This window comes from Heptranchias perlo, chromosome 36, assembly GCF_035084215.1.
Source record: "Heptranchias perlo isolate sHepPer1 chromosome 36, sHepPer1.hap1, whole genome shotgun sequence".
Taxonomy (NCBI): domain Eukaryota; kingdom Metazoa; phylum Chordata; class Chondrichthyes; order Hexanchiformes; family Hexanchidae; genus Heptranchias; species Heptranchias perlo.
In genome coordinates, this window is record NC_090360.1 from 14039985 (window position 1) to 14063203 (window position 23219).

Below are 23219 nucleotides of genomic sequence, written 5' to 3' on the forward strand. Positions count from 1 at the left end.
TATCTTAAGTTTCTTCCCATAACTATTGTTTCCCATTCCTGGCATCATTCTGGTGAACTTATGCTATACGTCTTCTATAACTTAATGTCTCTTGTAATCGGGTGCCCAAAACTGCACACTGTGTTACAACGGTGTAACCATTGCCTTGTACAAATTGATCATTACCTCTTTGGTCTTGTACTCTGTACTCCTGACATGATAAGGTAGTCAATGTTAACATGCTGAACAGATACTGTTGTTCTACCTATGTGCCCTGCTGTTCCACGAACACCTGTATCTTTGAACTTTCGTCGGTGTTACAAGGATCTAATGCAATAAAAGTCTTAAAGTGCCTGCTGATACCATAGAATTCTGTCAGCTCTTAAAACCATCTGAAATTGAAGCACCATCAAAGGCTCCACAATGCAGAGGTAAAATGGGAATTACTTTTTAAGTTCTGTTGAATGTAAACTGCAGGAGGCAGATGTATGTGTCACAGTTAAAGTTTAAAACCTGGTTATAGTGTTTTAGTTCAGGATTTTAGTGGGTTCTATAACTATATTCTGAGCTGTGTGAATCAGATTCTAAATCACAACCACAGTTGATATGTTTGTGTCTCCTGGACTGGTTGTTCACTCTGGATTTTCTTTGCATGGCCTCGCATCTCTTATTCGTTTAAATGATTTCTCTTCCTTGAGTTATAATGGCCAGTTGTGGATTTACTACAAGTCACTGATCCCTTCAGGACTAATGGGCTGTCAGTGCTGTACATGCTGTCTATATAATTTTGCTCACATTTTGCCATTAGTAACCCTTTTAGGAAACTGACAAAAGCCATAAAGCTTGCTTGTTCATAAGAAAAGATTTGCGTCCCAAAGCACTTCACAGCTAATGAAATATAGTCACTTTTGTAATCTAGAAAACACAGCAGCCAATTTGTGCACAACAAGCTCCCACAAACAGCAATGTGATAATGACCAGATAATCTGTTTTAGTGATCATGATTGAGGGATAAGTGTTGACCAGGACACCCGGGAGAACTCCCCTCCTCTTCTTCAAATAGTGCCGTGGGATCTTATACATCCATCTGAGAGGGCAGATGGGGCCTCGGTTTAATGTCTCATCCAAAAGACGGCACCTCCGACAGTGCAGCACTCCCTCAGTACTGCACTGGAGAGAGACTTGAACCCACAACCTTCTGATTTAGAGGCAAGAGTGCTACTGCTGAGCCATGGCTAACACCTTGCATTGCTCTAGTTAATGTGTACTCTTGTTTGTTTTAGTTATGCTAGTTTAATACTTTGGATAGCAAGATGTATCACATATCTTCACTGCACATTGGACTTGACTGAAATTCAGGCTCTGCGTTCTGTGACTTCAGTGAATTGGAAATACACTGCATGTGTGGATTGAGAAAAGGTAGTCTCTTTTTCAATCAGAACTATTTTTTGCCAAATATAACAGGTTGTCCTATGTATTCAAGAGCTCAGTGCTATTTCAGTGCACTCCACCATGTGTAGTGCCCAACCTACTACAGCAAAAGTGAGTTCACCAGAAGTTGATATATACGAATGAATGATTAACACTGACCTTCAATAAAATAACGTGATATAAATCAGATGCGCACAACTTAATCTTTACTAAAAAAAAAATCAACGTCTTGCGGCTGTCTTCATAAACCACTTGGCCTTGGGATTTAATATTACATGGACCTTGAAATACGCTGTGCAAATGCTCACATAAAAAAAATTAATGAATTTAAATAACACCGCCATTAAAATAGTGGACAAAGGAATATTGTAGAAAGACATTAACTGTTCATATGCTGACATTAGCACAGTGCGGTTTCAAGGCATTGATATCTGATTTGGACAATAATTAGTGTGAAGTTTTTAATATGAGTTTTAGCACCGCAAAGTGTGAGCCTTTATTTGGTAAAATGATTGAGTGGAAGGCCACTCTGAATTGGTAACCAGAAATCAATTGAAACAGATCACTGAGTTTATTGAATCATAGAATCATGCAGCACAGAAGGAGGTCATTCGGCCCATTGTGCCTGTGCCGGCTCTTTGAAAAGAACTATCCAATTAGTCCCATTCCCCAGCTCTTTCCCCATAGCCCTGCAAATGTTTTCATTTTCAAGTATATATTAATTTCCCTTTTGAAAGTTATTATTGAATCTGCTTCCACCGCCTTTTCAGGCAGTGCATTCCAAATCATAACAACTTGCTGCGTAAAAAAAATTGTCCTCATCCTCCCCCTGGTTCTTTTGCCAATTATTGTAAATCTGTTTCTGTTGGTTACCGACCCTCCTGCCAGTGGAAACAGTTTCTCCCTATCTACTCTGTCAAACCCCTTCAAAATTTTGAACACCTCTATGAAATCTCCTCTTAACCTTCTCTGCCATAAGGAGAACATTTCCACACTGTTCACCTGAGGAAGGAGGAAGCCTCCGAAAGCTTGTGGAATTTAAAATAAATTTGTTGGACTATAACTTGGTGTTGTAAAATTGTTTACAATGAGGAGAACAATCCTAGCTTCTCTAGTCTCTCCACATAATTGAAGTCCCTCCTCTCTGGTAGATCTCCTTGGTAATATCTCCATAGCTAAATTTGATCCACTTGGATCATTTCAGATTCAGTTTTTTGTTGAATTTTGTGTTTGTGGGATGAAGTAAATTAGTTTTGGGAGAACCGAATGTTTTTTTTCAGTTTTGCCATGGATTCTCATTATCAAGTACCACTTCCAGTTTAAGTATAGCACGGCCAGTTTCAGAATAAAACTTCTTCAAAAGCTCTAATTAGGTGCCTAACCTCAGAAGAGCACCTCAGCTGCAGCAATGGGTATTTTCCCCTCTCCACACCAGCCATCCTTACTGTCTTCTTGAGTAATATTGTCAATGCTTTGTGTCAACTTGTGGGTAAGCCTGTACCGGGGGGCCAGCACCCACCAGAAACTAGGCTGAGACTGTCCAAACTCATTTCACATAGGATCTGTAGAGCCAACAGAGAGAGGAGATTTTGATTCCATTAGTCTGCAGTGGATGAACAATAATGCCCCACAGGTGATAAAGGTGCTCACCTGCTGTACGTTCCAGTAAAGTTACACCTGCGCACTACCTAATGCTGGGAGTCTCCCACTATCCAGTCAAACGATGAGGCAAATTGGTGGCGCTTCTAACCCACAACTGTTTTCCATCTGTACTGCGATGTTGCCAGCAGAGTGGGCAGTGCTATCATGTACTCATGTAAGTCTAATTCACAGGACACATGATGCCAGGATGCTTTGCTAAGAATTTGATGTATCCTTCACCAGAGGGAGTATCAATGTATGGCAACCTCACAAGAATAAATAGCTAGACTAAGAGTGTTTCACTGCCCTGTGATATGGTTTTCCTCAGAGTGACATTCAGGATGAATCATTTAGCAATAAAATCACTATAAAAGCGAGCCATTGCAGTGACTGCTATTATGACTGTGCAGGATCTTGATGACATGGCCTGTTTCCAGGGAGCTGCAAATGTTGACATCTGACTGATAATAAAAATATATGAAAGGTTTGTGTAGAAAAGAGGAAACTGGTATATATTGACACTGAATTAATAGCATCAGATAAAAATATCAACGGGGATTAGCAAGGCTACAGGAAAAGTAGCACTAAGCAGGACATGATGATAAAAGAGATATATTTTGTTAGCCGGTTCTGAGATACAGCTGAATTTAGCTAGCCAAGACTTACTGCATCATTTTTCTCATATTCTCAGAGCTACAACATTGTGCGTGGGCAATTGGGTGTCACAGTGGGGAAGAACACTATTGCTTCGCCTCTGGGACCATGGTTTGAATCTAATTCAGACTGATGAGATGCTGGTTGTAAGAGTTCTATGTAAAATGAGTTTGGTAGATGCAACCAAGCCTCCAGCACTAAAATTATCCCCATTTGACATTACAGTGACAACGTCCTTTAAAAAGGTCATAAGGATGCCGAGTGGAAAATTGGCATTGGTGCAGTAAGGAGTGCTCCTCTGAGGGTCGGGTTAAGGCACTCTGTTGAGGCACAGTAAAAGGTGCTGGAAGGGCTTCATGTTAATACTGGACATGACACAGTAGAAAAAAAAATTCCATTTTCTAGCAGCCCTGATATCCTTGCATTATTTGCCAAGCACAAGATTCGTAAAAAAAAAAATCATTTTGGGGCAGCATGAGACTCTGTTAGCCTCAACCAGTTTTTGTGGTTGCAGAGTTCAGGATTGTAGATAAAATCAACCTTATTCAAAAACATCCACATGACAACTGTGAGTGCGACACTGAAGAGGAAACTGTGAAAGGTAAACTGATTGAGTTGGAGACTTACTGAATCATTCAATTAATTACTTGACTTCTCTCACAAATGTGAAACCCTCAAAACTCACATGCTCAAGAGGTGTACATAAATTATGGCAACATTTGGCATGAGTGAAATATGAAACTCATTGTCTGTGGAACTCATTGCCCCAGAGATTATTTCTCCAGGAGCTCATTGTCCCTGGTGAGGTAAACATTTGTGAAACAGAATAAAGGTTTAAGATTTTAGCACAGCCTTGAACTGATCCCAGAATGTTCAGAAGATGGCGAGAAATTGGTAGTAATATTTCACATCAATGTATGATTATTTTATTTTTGACTGGGGTAATTTATCACTTCATGGATAGTGGAAAAGTAATTTGTTCATTTACATCAACTCTATTATTAACTAATGTTAGAGAAAATGTATTATATTGAATGGTTACATCAGAAAAATGAATAAAAGAACTTGTATTTATATAGTACATTATAACAGGATGTCCTAAAGTTCTTTACACTTCGAAAATAATTTGTTGGTTGTACTCACTGTTGTTTTGTAGGTGAATACAACAATCAATTTGCACACAGCAAGATCCCACAAACTGCAAATGAATGAATGACCAGTTATTCTATTTTTGGTGGTTTTGGTTAAGAGAAGAACATTAACCAGGAAATTGGGATGAGCTCCTTGTTCCTCTTTGAATAGTGTCAGGAGATCTTTTCCGTCTTCTTGAGCAGACACGCAGGGCCTCAGTTTAACATCTCATCCAAATGACTGCACCGCCAATAAGATAGCACTCCCTCAGTACGACACTTTTTTTTTTCGTTCATGGGATGTGGGCGTCGCTGGTGAGGCCGGCATTTATTGCCCATCCCTAATTGCCCTTGAGAAGGTGGTGGTGAGCCGCCTTCTTGAACTGCTGCAGTCCGTGTGGTGAAGGTTCTCCCACAGTGCTGTTAGGAAGGGAGTTCCAGGATTTTGACCCAGGAACGGTGATATATTTCCAAGTTGGGATGGTGTGTGACTTGGAGGGGAACGTGCAGGTGGTGTTGTTCCCATGTGCCTACTGCCCTTGTCCTTCCAGGTGGTAGAGGTCACGGGTTTGTGAGGTGCTGTTGAAGAAGCCTTGGCAAGTTGCTGCAGTGCATCCTGTAGATGGTACACACTGCAGCCACAGTGCACCGGTGGTGAAGGGAGTGAATGTTTAGGGTGGTGGATGGGGTGCCAATCAAGCGGGCTGCTTTGTCCTGGATGGTGTTGAGCTTCTTGAGTGTTGTTGGAGCTGCACTCATCCAGGCAAGTGGAGAGTATTTCATCACACTCCTGACTTGTGCCTTGTGGATAGGCTTTGGGGAGTCAGGAGGTGAGTCACTCGCCGCAGAATACCCAGCCTCTGACCTGTTCTTGTAGCCACAGTATTTATATGGCTGGTCCAGTTAAGTTTCTGGTCAATGGTGACCCCCAGGATGTTGATGGTGGGGGATTCGGCAATGGTAATGCCGTTGACTGTCAAGGGGAGGTGGTTAGACTCTCCCTTGTTGGAGATGGTCTTTGCCTGGCACTTATCTGGCGCAAATGTTACTTGCCACTTATCAGCCCAAGCCTGGTTGTTGTCCAGGTCTTGCTGCATGCGGGCTCGGACTGTTCATTATTTTAGGGGTTGCGAATGGAACTGAACACTGTGCAATCATCAGCGAACATCCCCATTTCTGACCTTATGATGGAAGGAAGGTCATTGATGAAGCAGCTGAAGATGGTTGGGCCTAGGAACCCCTGCAGCAATGTCCTGGGGCTGAGATGATTGGCCTCCAACAACCACTACCATCTTCCTTTGTACTAGTAATGACTCCAGCCACTGGAGAGTTTTCCCCCTGATTCCCATTGACTTCAATTTTACTAGGGCTCCTTGGTGCCACACTTGGTCAAATGCTGCCTTGATGTCAAGGGCAGTCACTCTCCCCTCACCTCTGGAATTCAGCTCTTTTGTCCATGTTTGGACCAACGCTGTAATGAGGTCTGGAGCCGAGTAGTCCTGGCGGAACCCAAACTGAGCATCGGTGAGCAGGTTATTGGTGAGTAAGTGCCACTTGATAGCACTGTCGATGACACCTTCCATCACTTTGCTGATGATTGAGAGTAGACTGATGGGGCGGTAATTGGCCGGATTGGATTTGTCCTGATTTTTGTGGACAGGACACACCTGGGCAATTTTCCACATTGTCGGGTAGATGCCAGTGTTGTAGCTGTACTGGAACAGCTTGGCTAGAGGCGCAGCTAGTTCTGGAGCACAAGTCTTCAGCACTACAGCCAGAATGCTGTCGGGGCCCATAGCCTTTGCTGTATTCAGTGCACTCAGCCGTTTTGTTGATATCACATGGAGTTAATCGAATTGGCTGAAGACTGGCTGCTGTGATGGTGGGGATATCGGGAGGAGGCCGAGATGGATCATCCACTCGGAACTTCCGGCTGAAGACGGTTGCAAACGCTTCAGCCTTGTCTTTTGCACTCACGTGCTGGACTCCACATCATTGAGGATGGGAATGTTTACAGAGCCTCCTCCTCCCGTTAGTTGTTTAATTGTCCACCACCATTCATAACTGGTTGTGGCAGGACTGCGGAGCTTTGATCTGATCCGTTGGTTGTGGAATTGCTTAGCTCTGTCTATAGCATGTTGCTTCTACTGTTTAGCACGCATGTAGTCCTGAGTTGTAGCTTCACCAGGTTGGCACCTCATTTTTAGGTACGCCTGGTGCTGTTCCTGGCAGGCTCTTCTACACTCCTCGTTGAACCAGGGTTGATCCCCTGGCTTGTTGATAATGGTGGAGTGAGGAATATGCCGGGCCATGATGTTACAGATTGTGCTGGAATACAATTCTGCTGCTGCTGATGGCCCACAGTGCCTAGTCAGTCAGCCTAGATTATGGGCTCAAATCTGTAGTAGGATTTGAAGCCACAACTTACTGACTCAGGCAAGAGTACTGTGAACTGAGCCAAGCTACCACAGGAGGGGAATTTTCCGACTTTACCCTCCCACTGCAGAGCGTCACCTGTTGGGGAGGCATTTCTGAAATCCAAGCAAATGTAGCATGTGATTTTCTAACCATTAATTTAAATAGTGACTAGAGCAGAGGAGTGGGATTAATTGGATAGTTCTTTCAAGAGCTGGCACAGGCACGATAGGCTGACTGGCCTCCTTCTGTGCTGTATCATTCTGGTTTGTAAATCTGTGTAACACATGCCTGGATTTCTGAAATGCAATCCCAGTGTGGGTGGCTCCCTACTGGGTCCGCAAAGTCAGAAAGTGACCCTTTATATGTAACCTTTATATGTACACAGATCACTAAAATGTAGTTATCAGGTACAAAAAAAAAATCAAAAAGGGTAATGGAATGTTAGCTTTTATATCTAGAGGGCTAGAATGTAAAGGGAAGCCTACCCACCGGGAGCAGGAGGTCAGAAAGTTATTCCTCTTACGTACAACTCCCTCTAACGTTACGTCACGAAGTTCTGGTCACACCCCAGAAGGCAGTGTTCAGTCCGTGCATTTGAGAACACAGAGCTCTGAATTTGCCAATTTTACGGTCTTGCGACTGGGCAGCAAAAGTTAGGTCCCTGCGAATTTAGCACTAATTCAGCACCCATTGATGCAATATAAAAGTGGCAGCAGGCAAGTACTGTAGCTGTAGAAATGGGTGCACATCACCTGTCAAAACTGTGGCCACCTCCTGTACCAATTGCATATAATACAGACCTGATATACCAATGAAGCAGGTCCCAGTAAATGATTTTACACAGAGCTTTGCTCCAGGTTGGTCAGGTTGATTTATTTCCATCTACGAGCCCCATATGAAATTGAATCATCAGAACTTGCCTTTGAGGAATGAACCTAATCACTCTTTCTACAAACATGCACATATTTTTGTTTTATTTTTTAAAAAAATCCTCTTGTCAGTCACCCCGAGAGTAGGTTTGTCACTGAACGATTGAGCATTCCCAACTGTGAACAGGTAAAGATGCTCGAATTAATTTCAAATCTTCAGTGTGCACTGAGCTGTTTAAGCAAGACAAACAAGAATATGGAAATGAGTGAGAAGGAGCAATTCACATTCCAAGTCACACTCCAGGCTGACAATGACGAACAGATGTGCACCTCCACAACCATGCTTGAGTTTTTATACCAAGCCTGGCCAATCTACTGTTCTTTGTTGGCTCGTAAGTGATAATCATTATTGTTGAAATAATCCCTAATTATAGTCTGCAGATAGGAACAATGACCAATATTTTTGCATTTTCCAGGCTGACACAGCCGTTCTCAGCAGCCTCACTGAATGTGTTATGGATATTAATGTGACAGCACATATTTCTTATATTCTTTTACATTTTCTGAAAATCACAAGTGGTGACTGACATCAGTCTCCCATTGCAAGACTTAATTAAAGCTACTGCTGACAGAAACACAATTGCATCACAAGTAGTATGACAGCCACAGATTTACAATTGCATTTTCCTGCTTTTGCGAATATGTCTCAGTAGAACTGAAGGTGCCTTAGGATGCAGATCAGGAGCATTATTTGTATATATACTTGAGATAAGATTGATGAAATTTGGCTTTTGGAGCTCAGCTGTTTATCCTCGCCCCTGTGTTATCGTATGATTAAGCTGATGACAGGATTTGATGCACAGAGGAGCATGGATAAAGGTGAGACATTTAGAGACTGGGCAAGGCAAGTCCCTCTAACAGTCAGTCTCTTTTAATGTCTTTTCTTGGCAGAGTAAATTTAGGCAAAATTAAGTTACATACTTTGCTTTGCCATGTTTGAATTTTGCTTTTCCCTCTTTCTGTAATTCTTAAATTGAAAATACAGTTGAAGCATTTATTGAATATTTTTACACACAGATTACCACACTGTCGGAAAATCTTTCACACAAACAGAAGGAAAAGCAATGGTATCATGCAATAGCTCAACCTGGCTTCGGGGAACCTCCATTTTATGTTTAGTTATACGACAAATAAATCCAATAGGGAATTCATGAGCAACTTCTTTACCCAAAGAGTGGTAGGAATGTGGAATTCGCTACCACAAGGAATAGATGAGGTGAATAGCGTAGATGCATTTAAAGGGAAGCTGGATAAGCACACGAGGGAGAAAGGAATAGAAGGATATGCTGATAGGGTGAGATGAAGAGGGGTGGGAGGAGACTCGTGTGGAGCATAAATGCCGGCATAGACCAGTTGGGCCGAATTGATTCTTTCTGTGCTGTAAATTCTATGAAATCAGATCATTTCGCTCTGATTTTGATTAGATATACGAATCAAAATTGCCCACTGAAGCCCAGATTTTCATTCGTGTATTGCCTGGTTAGATTGCGACAGGGTGATACATGCAGTCCAGGGAGCATCTTGTTCAAATTCAAAACCACTTGCATGTCACTGCAGGAGAGAGCAAACAGTGTCTGAGCACTGAATAAGACATGATGAAATGTGATGTCGTCAGCCAAATACATCAGTAAAAGGTGTGCAGTGCATTAGATAAACAAGTGAGTTAAAACAATTTACTTTTACCTTTGGAAGCTGGCTTCACATCCAGTCCAGAGTGGGTACATTGAAACCCCAATCCCACCACCATTCCCCGCACCCCCACTGCGTGCTCATGTGTTGATGATTCAAGAAGCTGTGTACTTTAATCTTGGCTTAAAGCTTTTCTTTAACTCAAAGTATTGCTGGATTGCTTCACTGTAACACATCCAGCAGGGTCCATTTTTCATCCCCTTTTATAAGTCATGACCTTTTATTAAAACTATAGGTCACTGTGGTGCATCATTAGATGCATAATGGGATAGGAGACTTTAGGCTGGAAATTACACTATCTGATTTTATCGTACAAACACTTAACGCATTAGTATCATGCCCTTTATTCAGTAATTTAACGGAAGTATTCACTCATTTAAAATAAACATGTGAAACCTCTATAATATTATGGGACAGAGGAACTTGATGGAACTGCCCTAATTGTAGAGTCACATCCCATAGAGGTACTTCCACACTCTCATTCCACCAAATTAAGATCAAGACAATAAAAATTGATTTTCCAGAAGAATTATTGTAAGTAAAAAGAATGCTTATCATACATTGTTCGGATAGGTCCAAACATCACTAATGAAAACAAATTCAGTTCTGCACTTCTTCCCAACATTCCTGGATCATTCTTGTTCCTCTCCTCTGAGCACTAAGTGATGAATTAATGGAACAATGAATGGCCGTATCAATAAATTACACATCACGAAAATAATATGTTCCAATCCCTTTGAAATCCAGTTATTTTTCCTCCCTCCAATTTTTTCCTTGTCTGAAGGCATTGATCCCTCGCTGGGGCAAGGTTCCACGAGCAGTAGTTGTTCTCCAGAACATCATCCAAGTGGTGACTCCAAGTGGTCATGATTTATTATGAGCTTTGACAGTGAGTATTCGCTGTCCATTTAACTTTGGAGGACATAAAAACCAACACCAAATGTCCGCAGATGTATGTTCAGCAGAGACTGATGTACGGTGACCAGGATTTGCTGATATTTCCCTTCCCTAAAGTGCCCAATTGCAGTGCCCCTGCAGCAACTCTGCCTGAGATCAAATAACTCGGCATAGAGCAGGGATTGAAGCTAAGACTTTCTAAGATGGAATGATTCAGAAAGAATATATTTACTTCTATGCCTCTATTGGAGATTCGTCATCCTGCTACTTGATTAGACTTGTTGGACAACAGCTTTGTACTGAGAGGACACTTTTGTGGTCAATATTCATACAAAACTTCGCTCTGCAGCATTACAGACCCTTATACCGGGGAGCTGCCTGACATTTCTCCTTGAGTGTTTTCACATGCCGTTTACCCCGAGGAAATCCTATGCTGCACTTCTGGTCCCTCTCCAACAGCCAGGGAGCACCTTCAGTGCAGGCCCCCCCGCTTATGTAAATTACATAGAATTACATCGAATTTACAGCACAGAAACAGGCCAGTCAGCCCAACTGGTCTATTCTGGTGTTTATGCTCCACACAAGCCTCCTTCCACCCTACTTCATCTAATCCCATCAGCAAAATCTTCTATTCCTTTCTCCCTCATGTGTTCATCTAGCTTCTCCTTAAATGCAAATGCGATACAGAACTTTGCATAAGTACAAGTGTGATGCCTGAACTGTGGCAGATAGAATGTGTGCTGTACTCAAAAGTTTTTAGATAGGCAGGTACATGTATCCATAACAGAGGCGCCAGCCTGCATGGCCAGGAGTTTCCTTAGAGCTGCTCCCTGTCCATCACCGTACGTTGGCCGAAAGTGCATTGGAAACCCCGGTTATGCGCGTAAATGAGATTCCCACCATACTTGACGGTGGAATGGAAGCCGCTCTGAGGAAATTCCTAGCCCTTATTATTTAAATAATTTGGTAAGCATCAGGGGCCTAGACTGACCCTGGTAGAATTATATTTCACCATCTCAGTCCCATTCCCAGTGCTAGTCCTGTGTATTCTATTCCTTAGTACGGGCTGTGTCTTGTTACATTCTCTGGTACTAGTTCTGTCTTGTTCCATTTCCCAGAGGTAGTTCTCTGTCCTTCTATTCCCCAGTGTCAGTTCTGTGTCCTTCCATTCCCAAGTAATAGTTCTCTGTCCTTCTATTCCCCAGTGTCAGTTCTGTGTCCTTCTATTCCCCAGTGTTAGTTTTCTGTCCTTCTATTCCCCACTACTTGCTCTGTGTTGCTCCATTCCTTCGAGCTACTATTTACCACCCGGATGAGCACAAAACCATTTTTAAAAAATGCTTTGTAATGCTGGGGAGGTAAGAATATTGCCGCGCACAGATTGAGAAATTTGATTTTATAGCTCCAGGATCCAGAAGCAACTAAGTTACAACTTTTAGCAAAAAGCAAAATACTGCAGATGCTGGAAATCTCAAATAAAGACATAAAATGCTGGAAATGCACAGCAGGTCAGACAGCATCTGTGGAGAGAGGACGGTAGGGTTAACGTTTCAGGTCGATGACCTTTCGTGGGTTGTGATGAAAGGTCATCGACCTGAAATATTAACCCATCCTTCCTCTCTCCACAGTTGCTGCCTGACCTGCATTTTCCGTCTTTATTTAAGTTACAACTTTTATTTAACATAAGGTCAATGTTATTCCAAAGTTTCTGTTTTGCCAATGTTCAAGTAAAGGGCAGACATAAATGTAAAGTATAAATCACTTAGTAAAAAGAACCAGCGATCCGAATTATCATGGAAGATAGGAATGAAATAAAAAAAATTCTGCAAATTTAGAAAACGTGAGAAGGAAAAGTACAAATTGCTGCAACACGTAAAGGACAAATGTTCAACGTAGTCCCATTTTAGTTGCTGGTCCTGCATTAACTTGTATTTTATTTGATTTCAGGATCTTTACTCTTGTCATCGGAGCAGTGTTCCTTCTCCAATCTGTTATTGCCGGACCTGAGGTGAGTACCCAGTGAAACTCTGTTCAGAGTATAGGGAATAACAGATATCTGGAAGGGAATTGCAAGGCACTCATCCAATCGGGAGGTTTACATGATGTCTATATTTACAACCTTATGGAAACTACATTATATTATTATATGAAATTGATGTGGTAAAAAACACAGAATAATATTTTGTGCCAACATAAAAAGAGCTTCTATCATCTACGAGCATTAAATAGAATAGGTCCTCTCAGCTTCCGACCTCATTACGGCCTTGGTCCAAACATGGACGCAAGAGCTGAATTCCAAAGGTGAGGTGAGTGTGACAGCCCTTGACCTCAAGGCAGCATTCAACTGAATGTGGCACCATTTTTTTGTGAAACTAAAGTCAATGGGGATAATTAGGAGGGAAACTTTCCAGTGGCTGGAGTCATACCTGGCATAGGTATGTTGTGGTTGTTGAAGGCCAATCATCTCAGCCCCAGGACATCCCTGCAGGAGTTCTTCAAGGCAGCGTCCCGAGCCAACTATCTTCAGGTGCTTCATCAATGACCTACACTCCATCATAAGGTCAGAAGTGGGGTTACTTGCTGATGAGTGCGGTGCTCAGCTGCATTCGCAATTCCTCAGATAATGAAGCAGTCCATGCCCACATGCAGCAAGACCTGGACAACAACCAGGATTGGGCCGATAAGTGGCAAGTAACATTCGCGCCACACAAGTACCAGGCAAAGACCATCTCCAACAAGACAGTCTAACTACCTCCCCTTGACATTCAATGGCATTACCATCACTGAATGCTCTACCATCAATCCTGGGGGTCACCATTGACCAGAAATTCGACTGGACCAGCCACAAGGTTACATTAGGAACAGGAGAAGGCCATTCAGACCCTCGGGTTTGCTCCGCCATTCAATTAGATCATGGCTGATCCTCATAAATGCCAGGGCTACAAAAGCAGGTCAGAGGCTGGGTATTCTGCAGTGAGTTGCTCACCTCATGACAACCCAAAGACTTTCCACCACCTACAACACACAAGTCAGGAATGTGCTGGAATGCTCTCCATTTGCCTGGATGGGTGCAGCTGCAACAATATCCAAGAAGCTTGACGCCATCCAAGACAAAGCAGTCTGCTAGATTCCCCCCCTCCACCAACTTAAACATCCACTTTCTTCATCACTGATGCTTCTTGGCTCCAATGGGCTCCATTTTAAAAGGGCAGCGGGATGGCAGAGAGGGGGGGGGTGAATGGGCGCGCGGAAAACCTGAATAATGAAAACTTATCGTTCCCCACGCGATCGCGGCTTTATTGGTGCCCCTTAGCCTTGTTTCCGGGTTTGCCGTCCGAAAGCTGCGCAGTGGGCGGACTGCGGACCCACATAACAGGCTGTCAGCTGGAGCGTCTGGATTTAAACGGCCGTTGCTCCGATGGATTTTGCTGGAGCAAAAAGCCAGAAGACCCAATAGAGCAGCACAGGGGCAAGGCTGCTCCAAGATTCAGCGATGTCTCACTTCAGGTGCTACTGTCCAGGGTGAGGAGGAGGAGGGATCTATTTTACCCGGCTGACAGCAGGAAGCACACTGCCTCTGCCACCAAGAAGGCCTGGCTTGAGGTAGCAGAGGAGGTCACCAGCAGGAGCAACATCTGGCGCACCTGGGTCCAGTACAGGAAGCATTTCAATGACCTAATTATGTCAGCAAAAGTGAGTACACTTACTGATTCTCTTGCATTCCGTGTTCCACATGACACCCCCCACCAACTCATTCTGCACTGCCAGGGCTACTCCATCACATCACTCCTCACACCCACTTAAGGCTCATCCTCAGCTTACCTTCACTCCCTGAGCACTTCCTCACCTCCCCATTTGTGACCCCATCACTACCACTCACCCCAATCCTCATCCAATTTGATGGCTCTGTCTGATACTCACCCTCTGATGCACCACCTTCACGGTCAGCCTCAATCAAAGCAATGTATTCATCGCCTGACCACTTCACCCTCACTCACTCACACGTCTGTACTTTCTCCCCTTCTAGGAGAAGAGAGCTCAAAATGCACGCGAGAGGGCGAGGACTGGAGGGGGGCCACAACAAATAATGGTCCTCACAGACGTGGAGGAGGAGGCCCTGGAGATCAGCCGCACCCTCGAGTGCCTGTCCGTCGGGGACACCGAGACTGGCACCTGACAAATGTCTGGTGACACAACTTTAACATTCATCACACACAATCTGAATTGATGTTAACAATGATTGGCATGTTGAACACCTCAGTATGCTCATCACAACATTGACACATCTGAAGCTTAATATTGCCTTCTGTTCTCTTACAGGCCGTTCAACGATTGCAGAGACGGCAGAGAGCGATTCCTCAAAGGAGCTTCCGGCCTCTGAGGGTGCACCGTCACATCTTAGCGAGCCATCCACCAGGGCAGATACTCACACTTCGGCGGGTCCTAGTAGGTCAGTTAGTTGAGTAGGCACCTAGTGAGTCACCACACAGACGTGAGCATCAGCAGACACTGGTGGCAGGGGCAGCTGTGGAGAGTCCGTGTCGATGGGCGCCCTCCTCTCCAGGCTCTGCGCAGCTGGATGCAGATGCTGAACCCCAGGGGCCATCCTTTAAAAGGAGAGTGATCGAGGGGCAGCAGCACATTTGCGAGGTACTGGAACAGGTGCCACACACACTCTACACAATAGCGCAGAGGATGGAGGAGTCCAACTCCTGCATGAGTGGAATGGTGTCACAGGGATGTGAGGGAATCTCTGAGATAGTGTCACAGGGACATGAGCAACAGTCTGAGAGAGTGTCGCATGTAACTGTTGAAATGTCAGATAGTGTCGCAGGTAACTGCAGAAATGTTTGAGATAGTGTCGCAGATTAGTGCAGGAATGTCTGCAGTGGAGAGAAGGTTCCCTTCCGTTGAGCACGGCTCACAAATGAGTCCATTCAGGCCCTGACAACGGCCGTTCAGACTCAGGGTGAACAACATTCTGCCACCTTAAACAGGCAGACAGAAACTTTACAACTGGGCTTCCAAGGCATCACACATGTCCTCCAAACTGTTCTCCAGCAGGGTGGTAGGAGTGTGGTGGGCCTGGTCCAGGAGAGGGATGATGGCGAAAGGGGACATGGAAATGTGGACACCACTCAAAGTGCTCCCACGTCTCACCCGTTGCCCCCCCTCTCAACCAGTACCCGCAATGCTGCCTCCTCTCCAGGTGGCCGAGTCTGCCCCTGCACAGGTGCAGGTGGAGCAATCTTTGATGGGGCCCTCACGGGCTCCAAAACCCAGAGGGTGTCGGCCGAAAGCATCTAAGCAGCCCGGGCATGGACATGAGGAACCTGCCACTGCCTCTGCTGCAGCCACAGGGGATGCACCACATAGAAGCGGTAGGAAGAGAAAGGCTAAGGACTTGTGATCGTGAAGGATATGCACAAGGGTGTCTGACAGGCTGACATGTTTTTCATTTATATTTGCTTTTTGTTAAAGTCACATTAAATGTTATAATTCTCACCATTACTGCCATGTCTTGCCCGTTCTTGACTGGCTTTTGTGATAACGCCCTTTCATGTGCTTCATCATGAACGGCGACACTTGATGCCACCCAGTGGGTCACTTTACAGTGGGTGTATGTGTAGTTGATTCTTAATTGCCCTCTGAAATGGCCTAGCAAGCCACTCAGTTGTAAAATCTTGCTCAAGAAGGCGGCTCACCACCACCTTCTCAAGGGCAATTAGGGATGGGCAATAAATGCCGGCCTTGCCAGCGACGCCCACATCCCATGAATGAATAAAAAAAAATAAAAAAAAGTTGTAGGACTGTTTTGTATGTTGGAGGGGTGGGGGTGGGGCTGGTGTTGGCGCTGCTCTTTCCATGTGGCGTGAGGACTGGACTCTTCTCACTTTCTGATCTTATGAGAACCGTTCACATATGAGTGACTCCCTGGCCTCATGAGCAGCCTGGTGAGCCGCTGCTCTGCCCATGGGTTCGTCCTCCTCCTCCTCCTCCTCCTCCTCCTCCTGCTGCTGCTCCTCCTCAATGTGGGTGGCAGATGTGGATGGTGGATGAGAGCATGGGGCCTCATCAACCAGTACCCCTCTCCGTTGCGCCACTCTGGTGCGTATTGAAACGCTCCCCCAGAACGATCGAGGCACCGAAATCGCATCTTCAGTCGTCCTATCGCATGTTCAGTTATAGGCTTGATGACGATGTGGCTGTCGTTGTATCGATGCTGTTACTAACTGATGGGGTTCCTCAGAGGTGTCATCAGCCACGTGTGCAGGGGGTATCCCTTGTCCCCGAGGAGCCAGCCTTTAAGGCTGTTTAGTGCGTGGAAGAGGTCTGGGATGTTGGATTCCCTCAGAATGAACGAATCATGGCAGCTGCCAGGGAATCTTTTCCTGTGGTCACAAATGAGCTGAGCGTTGATGGAGTGATATCCCTTTCTGTTGATGAACAGTCCTGGCTCGTGTGGAGGTGCTCGGATTGCTATATACGTGCAATCGATTGCACCCTGTACCTGTGGGAAGCCAGCCACAGAGTAGAATCCCACTGCCCTCTCCGTCTGGCTGCGGTCGTCCATGAGGAAGTTGACGTATCGCGAGGCCCTGCGAAACAAGCAGTCGGTGACCTGCCTTATGCACTTGTGTGCAAACGACTGAGAGACCCCGGCGATGGTGCCGGAGGCACCCTGGAATGATCCGGAGGCAAAGAAGTTGAGGGCAGTGGTCACTTTAACAGCGATGAGTAATGAGACGCCGCCAGGCCCAGCCGGGAGCAGCTCGGAACGAAGGAGGCTGCAGATGTCTGCGACCACCTGGCGACTCACTCTCAGCCTCCCGTATGCACTGCTCCTCAAAGAGATCCAGGAAGCTGAGCCTCGGTCTGTAGACCCTCCGACAAGGGTAGTGCCTCCTGCGACTTCGGTCCCTGTGTTGTTGCCCTCTCTGCTCTTGTGCAGGTGCCTGTGGAGCACCTCTGTGTTGTGGAGCTCCAAGTGGCGGAAGTGCACACCGTGCCTGGCGAGGATGGTGATATTGCTCGTCCTCGGATGTACTGGTGAACGCAGCCATCATGCCCCTGATGGTGTCGGTTTGAGGGGGTCTGAAAAGTTGGTAAATAAGTGTAAACAGAACAATTCTGAGTGGAAACCAAGAATTTTCAGTCTAAACACAAAGATCTCCCAGCTAAACGTTTGTCTGAAAGAACTGAGTGCCCTGCTGCAATAACTCACCTTTTATCCCCATCTGTCAAACTGGGATTTAAATGTCCAAATGGCTGCCGGCTGAAACACGACTCATTTCCCATGGCGTGTTTCACACAGCACGGGAAACACACTGAGGCAGCATTAAAATCTTAATTAGATTTATGGACATTTCAAGTACTTTAAGTACTTGAATTCCTTGTTTAAATATTGCCAGGTTCGGGAACGGCGCGCGGATACAGATGACTCTGGGTCATGTGCGTTCTTCGGCGTATTGGAGCCGGGATTTCTGTCCATTCCTGGAAATCCCGATTTTCTTCACTCCCCCGTCCCCAACGCAGCCGCAGTTCCGTTTTAAAATTGAGCCCAATGTGTCCTATCTACAGGATGCACTGCATCAACTCACCAAGGCTTCTTTAGCAGCACCTCCCAAACCCACGACCTCCACCACCTAGAAGGTCAAGGGCAGTAGGTAGATGGGAACACCATCATCTCCAAGGTCCCCTCCAGGTCAGATGGTATGACATAGATCGCCATTCCTCCATCGTCCAAAATCCTGGAACACCCAACCTAACAGCAATGTGGGAGCACCTTCACCACATGGACTGCAGCAGTTCAAGAAGAAAACTCACCATTGACTGCCTATCAGCAGTCAGAGCGAGGAGACTTTGATGCTATTAGTCCGTGCTGGATGTGAATCAATCGCATTAACCCATCTCAGCAACCCAACCTCCAGAACTGCAAAATTTTTTATCTTCCATTATAAAAATATGGTCATGCAACCTCTGGAGATCAGAAAAATTGAACCAAACTAATGAAGCATATTCTTCATAGATTTTAACAGACTAAAGTAACATCAACCTGGTACTTCCCGCTGCGATACCAACAGACAAATGCTTCTCTGATTCATATGAAATTCCTCTATCTACTATTTTAGCAAAGGCATTGACCCATTTAAAACAAGCAAGTTGATGCCTGTATTAAACTAGCAGACCGAGGAAAGTCATAACAAGCATTAAGCATTCAACTATTACTATCACCAATAGTAATTTCTAGATTGTTGTGAATTGCAAATGTTTGAACCAAATTACCAGAAATATTAAGGGGTAGAATTTCCGCCAGGGGTTCTCCCGGTCTCCTGCCTTAAATTTGGCAGAGTCCCCGGAGTAACGGTGTAAGTGGCTGTTCGTGCTATTTCTCTGGAGTTTCCGCTGAACTAATGGCAGAAGATCAGGAGAACTCCTGTGGAAATTCTACCCCTGAATTTAACTGAAACTGTAACTGTAGTTACTTGTTTTAAAAGGAAATCTACCATGCATTGCAACATTTCCTAAAGTTTTCTGCAATTCTATTTCTAATAGTGATGGCACAATGTGTGTAGAATGTACCTCAGCCTCTTCCACAGATGATATTGTATCACAATACTGTACCAGACTGAAAATCTACACAACAGCTAGGCTGTAGCCCTCAGCTTGATTGTATGAAGATGCACAAGAACAATGGTACAACACTGAGTAACAATACATTTAAAATTGCAAGTGGAGGCCACTTGGCTGGGCATTAATGGACATTAGTCCAAATCATAGAGTTGTCCTGAATTCGACTCCAATTAATAGTGACCTCAAGACTTATAGCATCAACAATAAGACTTATAGCATCAACAATAAGTCAACCCCAGTCCATCACCGGCATCTCCACATCATGACACTGAGGTGGTAGGGGTCAGTCTCCTGAACTTAGAGCTGAGGTGAGGTGCCTCATTGAGGAAATGGATGAGGGAACTACAATTGTCACAGGGTTCCAGGAAGTAGAATCCTAAAGAGTCAAAGACATTTTAAAAAACTCATGTCCATGGCTGCATGTCTAGAAAGGGGTTTGTTATCTTCTGGTGAATCATCACTAGTTCATTGCAGTGATCAAAGCCCTGGTATTTGGACTGTCTGGCACCTTAGCTAGTTAAGTGGGATTAGGCACAGACTTTGCAAGGTTGCTAACACCCAAAATTCTTTTCCAATACTTCTTAATTTACCACTGTTGCAATTTTGTTGTCAGCGATAATTGAGCAGTAACATTTTTGGCTCCAAATATAGGGCCCTAATTGTCTAGCACTTCTGTGATCTTTGCTTCTGTTCGACAGCTTGCATACTAATCAACCACCATGCAGCAGGAAGACAGAAATCACAGCCAGATTCAACATGCCCAGCAAAGCCTGAAATTAAATTATGACTGGTGTAAATGTCCAACATAAATTACAGATTAACCAACAGAATATTTATATTTAATCTTTTTCTTCATACTGTTGTAAAGCTGAACAAGGTGCCTTGAAGATTATTTTGTATGAATTAAATAGCCGTATTCCTTCCTATGTAAAGTTTATGACTCCAATAACCAATTAAGCTGTATATACAATTATGGCATCAATTTATTAAAATAAATTTCTCAACAATCAATTAAATGATGACCATCATCATTAAGCCAGCTTTATTCTCTGTTAGTTCAATATTTTCCAACTCAAAGTACAAACTGTTGGGGAAATCTTAACCAATAGTTATCATGATCTACCATCATCATTACTCAGCTAATAATAATAAGTATTATTTTACAAAAGGGGCACAAGTTCTTTTTTCTATATTCAATTTCAGCCATTTGGTTGATTTTCTATACTCATGAAAGTGATTTATAGCAATCCTGGGGAATAAAATATTTGTTCACTTTTTGCACTAAACATTAGCATTACGTGACCTAGATCCAGTCTGATCAGTTGGGTGCAGAGTAAAAGACTACCCCAACAATGTTCTTTAAAGACATCTTCAGAACAGGGCATCCTATTACATCAATGTGACATTTTAATTTCACATCCTCTTGTATTCTTTTTGAGGAATATCCCTAATTTAGTGCCAATCTGTGTCACATTGTGGTAGAGTCAACCCTACTTTGAATTGCCAAACTTGTTCTACCGAGGAACTCTTACAACTATCAGAGAGTGGAGAACAGAATCCTATTGGTATGAGCTTGATACTCAGGTCCCATGTCAAGGGATAATGGTCCTAATCCACTGTGCCATCCAGTCCCTCAATTACCACTAAATTTCAATATCCTTTTGTTTGTACGCTCAACAGAAATTCCAGACAGAGAGGGTACTGCTACAAGATGAGCCAATGAACGAACCAGAGGAAGACCGAGATATGATCGATCACAGCATCTCAGATGTTCCTCAACATAAACTCCAGCCACAGATGTTAGTGCTACACGAGACACCAATGAATGAGCCAGAGGAAGATCGAGATATGATCCATCATGGTACTTCAAATATTCCTCAACAAGAGCTTCAGGCAAAGATGGACCAGCCATATGAGACATCAGAAGATCTAATTATGCTCAATCATATAATTGCTGAAACTCCTCAACATGAACTAAACGTAAAGATGGTCTTGCCATATGAGTCAATGAATGAGCCAGAGGAAGATCGAGATATGATTTATCACAGCATCCCAGATATTCCTCAACATAAACTCCAGCCACAAATAGCAGTTTTACCTGAGGAGCCAATGAATGAGCCAGAAGAAGATCGAGATATGATCCATCATGGGATCTGAAGTCCTGATGGTTCTACAACATGGTAACGCAGCACAAGAGATAGAAGATTCTATTTACCATGGTGTCAGTGAAAACCTTCAGATACAGATTTCTTCCAAAGCAGTCCTGTTTTATAAAGCAGAAGAGGACTGGAGCAATCATCACCGTTTCTAAATGTTTGAACTCTGCCACTCAATAATGAAAGCTATACTATCAAAACAGAAATGAAAACACTAATTATTTGGTAAATCAAATCTTCATGTTTTGAGGCCTAATTTAAGACCAGGGTGGAAACGTTTTATTTGTGGTAATATGATTGCATTGGTGTTATAGCTATTTTTGACTTATTACTGCTATGTCACATTTTGTGCTGTGAATTAATAACAGATATTAAGGACTATCAGCCAGCTAGCAATAACAGCCCAGGCAGGACAATCCCGGCACAAGTACTAAAAATTAACTTGATGAGGACAACACCTCGGCATTGAAGTTACGCTGTGGGATAATGACAGGAATTTCAGAAAACAGAATTAAACTTTCCTACCTATTACCCCTCAATGTAATTTCAAGGCCACTATATTCTCTGATGGTGTATCATGTGCTGTAAAATATTTCAGTTGTTCTGACCTTAACACCAAATTGAAACTGGTATTTGCAATTCCTTTTATTGCCACTGCCTTTAGGCACTGCCGGACAAATTGGATACATGAAAGTGACTTCATCACTTCTTTTATTCTTTAATGATTAAAATCAATGTTATGAGTTTAAGAAACAAATTAAATATTTAGGAGTGATTATCTACCACATATTACTAGCTCAATATTGCTGCTCTGGACTCCCCAACTGTAGAAGGTTAAAAATGATAGTGATTAGAGATTGAATTACAGGTACTTAAGCTTGAACTTCAATTATACATCTCAGTACTTTTACAGATTCGCTCTGTTTAATGAAAGCTTTTCAATTATCCCACTGCCTTTCGTTTGTTTCTTAAGAGTTTAATTTCCTTTATTCACATGGCAACTAAATGTCACTAAGAAAATAGTGGAGCAGAAAGAAACCTTCTGTGTCACAGTCATCAAGAAAAAGATGAATGGTGTTTAATGCTCCTTTGGTTGGGCACACTGTTTACCTTCCAATGAGCTTTTTTTATACTCAATATGCGACAGATTTGCATTTTACCACAATGAAAAGAATGCTCTGCTCTAGAAAAGGTCAATCAACACTGAGCAGATACTTCCTTTTGGCAAGTGATTTTGGGCTTTGGCAAAAATTGTTATATATAAGAACATATATTAGGCAAGAGAAATATATTAGGAAGAGTAAAATGCTTAAAGCCCAATCCTTTTTGTTAGATCAACCCCACCAATCCACCCTCCTACTATATCCCTCGGTCCTTTTTTGTCTCCAGAATGGCATTTTGAACCCATTTTACTTCAGTGCATTTTCCTAGTAGTCTCCTTGTTCCAAACGTCTTAATTTTTTAACGTAAAAGTCCTAAAGGTTTTGTCTCCGGTTTTAAGATTTTTCAGGGGGCTTCGACTGCTGGAGTGCCCAGCAGGTACCAGCAGGCTCCGACCAGTACATACAATAAGTTGGTAGAAATGTGCAGCCAAATAGTTTCCCTTACCAGATTCAACAAACAATATTTCTTTTTGAACATCTTGTGGTTTATGGAAAGGA

The 23219-nt window shown here is 43.6% G+C and overlaps 1 protein-coding gene across 1 annotated transcript; it reads left to right on the forward strand.

Moving 5' to 3' along the window:
- Positions 1-258: 258 nt before the first annotated feature.
- On the forward strand, positions 259-22455 carry si:ch211-217g15.3 (uncharacterized protein LOC368914 homolog). Its single transcript, XM_067972364.1, has 3 exons — positions 259-410; positions 12716-12776; positions 21083-22455. The coding sequence occupies exons 1-3, from the start codon at positions 403-405 to the stop codon at positions 21557-21559; spliced, it is 546 nt and encodes a 181-aa protein (XP_067828465.1). The 5' UTR covers positions 259-402; the 3' UTR covers positions 21560-22455.
- The last annotated feature ends 764 nt before the right edge of the window (positions 22456-23219 follow it).